Below are 7,208 nucleotides of genomic sequence, written 5' to 3' on the forward strand. Positions count from 1 at the left end.
TAAAACAGTTACTTAATCCTTGGATATGAATTTTCTTTTTGAATGATGTCAAACAATGATTGTGTTTGCAGCTAAACAGCTGATTAGGACCCTCCTCAAGACTGAGCCAACGCAAAGGATGACCATCACAGAGTTCATGAATCACCCGTGGATCAATGTAAGCAAATACTTGTGTTGTGCATTTTCCAGCTCACATTCCTGCCATTATTGAACTCGAGCGCTCCGGCAGACATCCATCCAGTGAAGTAAAATGGTGGTGTGTTTCTGTGTGTCTTCCTAAAGCAGTCGATGGAAGTTCCCCAGACCCCACTTCACACCAGCCGGGTGCTAAAGGAGGAGAAGGACGCTTGGGAGGATGTCAAGGTAAGATGTTTGTCATTGAATCAGCATTGCTTCTTGTATTGTAGCTACGTAATTCTTGGTGTTGATATATATCAGAAAATACCTTTTTAATAAACATTTCAAATATCAATGTATTACTAATGTATGTTCTGTTTGTTAGTGTTAGTCTTGACAGGATGCAGCTGGTGGTGGTTTATCCTTTGTCCTTAGCACCTTTTCCCTAATTGAAATGTGTATCATCATTCATGTCATGATTCTGCAGCTAGCTTAAAAAAAGTGAAGTGTTATGATGTGTATACAAAAACCACAGTCTCTAGTTGTCCAAAGCAAGAGGTCTGATGAGCTTCTTTCCATCCATTTTTCAGGAGGAAATGACCAGTGCCTTGGCAACAATGAGGGTTGACTACGAGCAAATCAAGATCAAGACCATTGAGGACTCGAAAAACCCACTGCTAACGAAACGGAGGAATAAAGCCAGTAACCCCATGCAGGACCCCCAGTCTGCTGCCCACTGAAAAATGCACGCATGCATGCACATACAGACACAGGTTGTAAAAAGGAAGCAATAATTTGTCGACATGTGAGTCGCGTTGCATGGATTTTCTCAGTGTTTTATTTTTTCATGGCAAATTCTAATGTTTTGTAGGAGTGTTTGTTTTTATTACTCTACCATTTTAACAAACCCACCACTCTGCTCTGGCAGAGAGGATGTTTATCTGTGTTTTGACACCAGTAAAGAGATTATGAAATATAGAAAAGGAGAGGGAATCGGTGAGTTCTCTCGCCTCTCCTTTCCCAAATATCAGGTTGTGTACTCGGAGGGGCTTGAATGTTGGGATATGACATGAAGCCTTAGCATTAGCAGTAGTTCTCTTTTACCCAGCAGCCCTCGTTCAGCTCTTGCCCCAAACCTGTGAATGTTAAATCCAATGGCTAAATCCCAAAAAGAAAAGCAAGGGAAGGTTTCTTTTACATCGTAAATGCAACGTTAGCAGATGTATTTTGAACTGACAAGTGGAATGTAAGGACTCTGTCCCTGACAGTTAAGATTAGCTTGAAATAGTCACTTATTTCTGGGACTTGAAGTGGGAGTGTTTGTCAGGTTCAGTTTGTCTTTGTGAATGTCATGAGGCATATGCACTCACAACGGTCGTGTGCCATTCTGACAGAGCACCTCACTCGTGGCCCCGCTCTCCTACCTTAATCTACGCTTGTTTTTCAGGTACATAGTTTATAAGGCAGAGAAGGACGCAACGTTTAGGACAGAAACCGGCCCGACTTTTCTGCCACATGTAGCTCATAGGAGAGTAGGAGCAAACCGATACTGTATTTTTTCATGGATTTTATGAACATATTAGCATAGGCCTTACTATCTAAAGCAGCAAATTACTTTTAACCCCTACCTACCATTTGGTTCAGGCTTTTACCAATGTTATGCTTCCCAATTTATAACATTGCAGATGATATATCAGGTTAATATTATGCAGATATGTCGGTCAGCTTGAAGTACTGCTTGGACCTTTTCCTTAGTGTGGATTTCTGTTAGCAGAAGTGTTGGAGAGAGAAACAATAAGGAGCGTTTGTGTGTGTTTATGTAAGTAGTAGCGATTCTTCTAGGGAATAATACATGGTTCAGACAGACTGGGAAAGCTCTTTAAGAAATCACTTTTTACTTTTGCCAGCTTAACTTTCAGGAGGCTCAATGACGAAGTCTGGTTAAACTTCCCTGGGAGATTGAAAGGAAGTAGAACGTACTTAGGAGCTGCTTCTCGTCCCAGGGCAGAATCTCTAACAATACCACCAGCAAGCTGTCGTCACACTCAAGTGTGATGGTTGGTTTCTCTTCAATGTTCTTGTTAACGCAACAAGAAGCTTCCAGCTCACTTTGGGATCATGGGAAATGATTGTGTTAATGTTGTCAGTTTAGTCCACTTCACTTTGTTAAATCACATCCACATTACCTGTCACATTGCACATACAAATCTCTCACTGTAAAAATGTTCATTGAATGTTTGACAATGTTTTGTTTTTCTTTTCATCCCAAACACCTATTTTGTAGTGGAAGCACAGAAATGTTTGTCATTTTTTTTTTTTTTGTCATCAAGTCTGTCCGGCTCCACCTGCTATACTTTTGTCTGCTTCAGCTTTGGATTAAAAAAACACATAAAACACAAAACTGCAGCGTCATCTCATTTTATTGCATTTGAAATGCTTGGTCTGTATGAAAAATGTATTCTTAAGGACATTCTTAAAAAGGAAAACAATCGAAGGCCTCGAAAGCACGTACTGTAGTACGTAAAACATTTGGAAAATGAACCCATAAAAACCCACGGTGACATGAGTTCAAGTTACATACAGCGTTAGCCTTTATTTTATGACATTAAGTGTACTTCGTGTACACGCAGTCGTACGCTCTGTCCACCATCGGGCAGAAGCGCTTGGTGTGGGCTTTGGCCCCCGTGGCGCCGCACAGGGGACACACGTACTGCCGCAGGTAGGGACACAGAACATCTCCGACCTGGTTCTTCAGCCAGTGGGATTTGCACACCAACTTGGACTCGCCATTGTGCACGCAGAAACTGCAAGACATGCGCGCAGGTGACAATGGTGAAGTCTGGTGTTTCAAATGAGATACAGGTGGTGGACGAGACGCAGAGCCAAACGGCGAGAAGTCTGCCCCAATTGCACGATGGGAGTCTGTGGAGTACCACAACCCATCAGGTGGTGGACGAGACGCAGAGCCAAACAGCGAGAAGTCTGCCCCAATGTCGCCACGTTGTGCCGGGTGCGGAGCTTCGAGGGCCGGCAAGTAGGACCCAGCTGCCGTGTGCAGGATTATCTCTCTGACAGTGTCCACCAGTCTTATGTAGTCATTCCAGCGCTGGAAACTGTCGCTGCCAGACTCCAAGTGGCCCATTCTAGCGTTTTTTCGGAAAAAACTTCGTGTCTTGTGTGGCACAGCGCTCACAGAGGGACGAAATTGCGTACACAACATGTGGTTATCAGAGACGCACACCCCCACTCGTGCCACTGCCAGGAGCCAATCAGTGGAGCTCATGGACAGCCTAGTAAGTGACACAAACTGAACAGTCTGGTGGGTCATGGGCCAGGTCATGTGATTTTGTGTTCCCATAACAACATGTGCCAGGCTAACACATGTGACAGAACTATCTATATTTCAAAAGCTTGTTTTACGTTACAAAAGGCAAGATTCAAGCCATTTAAGAATTATAATGCTTACATATGTCCACTATTACATTTAACTTGTGATATTTCTTGATCAAATTCATATAAAACAAATAAGATCTCGGACACTAGGGCGGGAGATTTTGTCAGAAATGTGGTCTATTTAGTCTAAATAATGTTATGCATAATTTTTCCCGAAAGTAGAAATGGGTCCGGGTTCTTATGGGTTAACAATGTGTCTTCAAAAAGCAGAAACACCTCTAGTATAATTTAAAGAATTGTTGTTATATTAGTCTCCTTAATTGTTTTCTTCCAAGAAGTCATAATCTCAACAACTTGTTTTATAATAAATGTTTGATTCTCTATGCCTGCTAGAGATAGGCAACTTGTCTACTTGTAACATGTGTCTTGCCTGTCCTGAGTTATTAGTACAGTTGGTAAATTATTGAATTAATTGTAATTAATGAATCTACCAAATTTAAATATTTTCTGCATCTTTGACCTTTGTCTCAACAATAAGATACATTTTCTTCTCAATCACTTCTCCGGCTATGACTCAGGTTGACGGGTAGTCTTGGGATTTGTGGCCTTGACACGGAGTGCACAAACTCAACTCGTGACAGACTTGTGTCACATTTGCTAGCATGAGTGACTCCGGGAATATACACATTTGCGTAGCAAAACAGTCTGGTAGCATTGAGTCAACCCAGACATTTGCCAACACTGGGGTGTTTAGAGCAGCTTCTGTCTATTGCAGAGTTATTTCTCCTCAGGTGCAAGGCAGCAGGCGGCATGCCACTTCAAGCTTTGACTGTGACGAAACCTACAGTCATCTCTCGTGCTCTCAGGTAAATGAGAAAGGGGGTAGAGGGGCTTCAGGGGAGTTCCTCATGATCGTAGGCCTCTGGAGGTTTTACCCTTTAACCCAGCTGCTACAAACGTCAGGACACATACCCATCCTGGCACATGGAGGGAGGACATTTTATATAACTTAGTCAGTCTTTATAGTGTGTATTTAAAATAAATACTATACAGTGTATTGGTACATCTCAGGAAGATAAAAATGACATACTGTGTGTACTTTCTCAAGTAATCGGTAAACAGTTCAACTCCTTAACAGGATTTCTATCAAGGAAAATCGGATACAATTTTACTTTATTCAAAAATAAGAATATATTATCGTAGGTTGGAAACAAACATGTGCCTATATGTAATTACTGTGTACATCTTTTTTAAAGTTGTGGGGAATAGGATGGGTGGAGATTTCTCTGCCGTGGTGATGAGACACTTCTTTGAAGTGGCATGCTGATTCTCACACACAAACACATCCTCTCAGACAAGACGGAGTAGGTTGCCCTGCCCCAGACAACAAGTAGCAAAAGTGAGATGTCACTTACCTCTCAGCAAGAAATCTAGAGGTCAAAGTGGAGCTTTGAAAGATGTTCAGATATGATCAAATAAGAAAGCAGTTTCATCAGTTTTACATGTTCAACAGCAGTTTTCACATGTGCTGGGAATCAGATTGTTTTACTGTCAAGAGAAGCTCTGTGGTTACTGAGGTTGCTTTGATTTATTCTAGTAGTCTTTTGCTGATACTTTTAAAAACCCGTTTTAGGAGAAAATGCAATGTTTTCTAAGAAAAGTTTCATTGAGAAGTTAGGCTTACTAACTCACAGTAGTGGCATAGAGGCTTTCCACTGGCACCTATGTCATATCTGCCAATTTGAAAATGTAACCTATAATGGTCCTTCCTTTTTCAGTTAAAAAAACAGGAAAGACGAAAAGGAAGAGCAGTCATGAACTTCATATGGGTGTGCAGGAAATGAAACATCTTGCACCATTACCAATCATCAGGGCATGATCGATGCACTCATTTTCTATTATTATAGATTAATTTCAAACATTAATAGACTTGAGTCGAAATAGAAACAGTGTGTCACTTTGCTCTTAAGCAGCGTCAGCAGAATATTATGCTATCTTTAAAGTCTCTCTTTTTGGAAATAACATCTTGACTCATTCGTTGTGATCACAAAAATCACCTAAACACTGATTTTAAATAATGAATCAGAACGGATGTCTTTGATAATATTCACAACTGTATCACTGCTTTTCTTTTCATAAGATCTCGCTTTTATTTCACCTTTTTCTCAAATACACTTCTCTAAATGTGGCCACAACTGTTGAAAATAAACAACAGTTTGATGTAATCTGTAACGGAGCGAGGTGATCTCTGGGGCCATAGATCTCGGCCTCCGTTACGGATTGTGTAACTTTGTTGGTGGCGAAATGTAGGTAGTGTGTGCATCTGTATGTGTTTTAGTTTGTCTGTCTCCATTTGCTGGTTTTATGTCAAAAGTGTTCCCTTTCCCCATGTCTGTGGCTGTTGATTGTGTGCACCTGGTGCCCTGTGTTGTCCCCCCCCCCCCCCCCACCTGTCTAATTGCTGATTAGTGTGTGTATTTAGGCCCTGTTGCCCTGTCTGTTTGGAGGCTGGTAGTGTGTGGGAGATCCCTGTGGTTGGTGACGGTGTGCACATGTTCAGCAGGATTGAGGCTGTGTGTCATGTGTTCATGAGTTAATAAATGCCCACACCGGGTTGTATTTGGACGTCTGCCTCTGCCTCCTTGCTTGGTCGGGCCGCTCAATTGTCAGCTTCACAATTGGTGTCAGAAGTGGGATTGACCAAGTGAGGAGGTGAGAGTAATGGAGGAACTGAGGGAGATGATGAGGTCACTCCTGCAGCTTCAGGCAGCCGGTGAGCAGCAGTTCGCACGGGTACAAGAATGGGAATCCATGATGGAAGAGGAGCGGAGGCAAGACGGCCGATTGGCTAAAGGCTCGACGGGCATTAACTCTGCTGTTGGGGCATCAAAGATCCTGGCGGAGAACCGGAAATTGATGCGAGAGCAGACAGAGGAGATGCGCTTAGTGGAGGAGGCGAAGCCCATCATGGAGCGTCAGCTGCTGGAGGAGCTGGAGAGACAGAGACAGAGACAGCGACAGGCAGAGCTCACGGCCCAGAAGGCCAGAAAGGAAAAAGAAAAATCAAAGCTGGAGCGAGCGGCAGCTAGGAAGCCGGAGAAGGTCAACAGCAGCCTACAGCGTCACCTGCATCGCAGCACGCAGGAGAAGGAGGAGCGCCAGAGGGAGCTCATTAGCATGAAGGGGCAGATAGCCACTCTGATGCAGCGGCAGCAGTTCCGGGCGGACCCCGCTCAGCTGGAGAGGAAGAATCGGATCGCCAAAAGGAAGAAAGGGAAGCTTCCTTCTGACTTCACACACCCCCCCCCCCCCCCCTGAGGAAACCATGCTGCACAAGGGGAAGCAGAATCCTTGCAGGGAAGCCAAGGTTTTCAAGACACTGTGCTTCCGGGGGAGAGGGGTAAGGAAATGTAACGGAGGTGATCTCTGGGGCCATAGATCTCGGCCTCCGTTACGGATTGTGTAACTTTGTTGGTGGCGAAATGTAGGTAGTGTGTGCATCTGTATGTGTTTTAGTTTGTCTGTCTCCGTTTGCTGGTTTTATGTCAAAAGTGTTCCCTTTCCCCATGTCTGTGGCTGTTGATTGTGTGCACCTGGTGCCCTGTGTTGTCTCCTCCCCCCCCCACCTGTGTCTAATTGCTGATTAGTGTGTGTATTTAGTCCCTGTTGCCCTGTCTGTTTGGAGGCTGGTAGTGTGT

The 7,208-nt window shown here is 43.6% G+C and overlaps 3 protein-coding genes across 3 annotated transcripts in view; 2 read left to right on the forward strand and 1 right to left on the reverse strand.

Annotated features, from left to right (window-relative positions):
* The window catches only part of mapkapk2a (MAPK activated protein kinase 2a), a 36,553-nt gene extending 34,035 nt beyond the window's left edge, over positions 1-2,518 (forward strand). The window contains exons 8-10 of the mRNA XM_034218319.1: positions 72-157; positions 283-363; positions 708-2,518. Of these exons, the coding sequence (XP_034074210.1) occupies positions 72-157; positions 283-363; positions 708-857 (317 nt within the window). The 3' untranslated portion in view covers positions 858-2,518. The remainder of the gene's footprint in view (positions 1-71; positions 158-282; positions 364-707) is intronic.
* A 189-nt stretch (positions 2,519-2,707) lies between these two features.
* LOC117547521 (nanos homolog 1-like) lies at positions 2,708-3,259 on the reverse strand. Its single transcript, XM_034218331.1, has one exon. It carries the CDS (start codon positions 3,257-3,259, stop codon positions 2,723-2,725), a length of 537 nt encoding a protein of 178 aa, XP_034074222.1. The 3' UTR covers positions 2,708-2,722.
* Positions 3,260-6,231: 2,972 nt separating this feature from the next.
* Positions 6,232-6,828, forward strand: LOC117547522 (arginine and glutamate-rich protein 1-B-like). Its single transcript, XM_034218332.1, has one exon. It carries the CDS (start codon positions 6,232-6,234, stop codon positions 6,826-6,828), a length of 597 nt encoding a protein of 198 aa, XP_034074223.1.
* The last annotated feature ends 380 nt before the right edge of the window (positions 6,829-7,208 follow it).

This window comes from Gymnodraco acuticeps, unplaced genomic scaffold (genome assembly GCF_902827175.1).
Source record: "Gymnodraco acuticeps unplaced genomic scaffold, fGymAcu1.1, whole genome shotgun sequence".
Lineage (NCBI taxonomy): Eukaryota > Metazoa > Chordata > Actinopteri > Perciformes > Bathydraconidae > Gymnodraco > Gymnodraco acuticeps.

What these genes read in the sequence shown, in the direction of transcription:
- LOC117547521 (XM_034218331.1), bottom strand. Translation starts at nt 3,259, where the DNA reads ATGGGCCACTTGGAGTCTGGCAGCGACAGTTTCCAGCGCTGGAATGAC.
- LOC117547522 (XM_034218332.1), top strand. Translation starts at nt 6,232, where the DNA reads ATGGAGGAACTGAGGGAGATGATGAGGTCACTCCTGCAGCTTCAGGCA.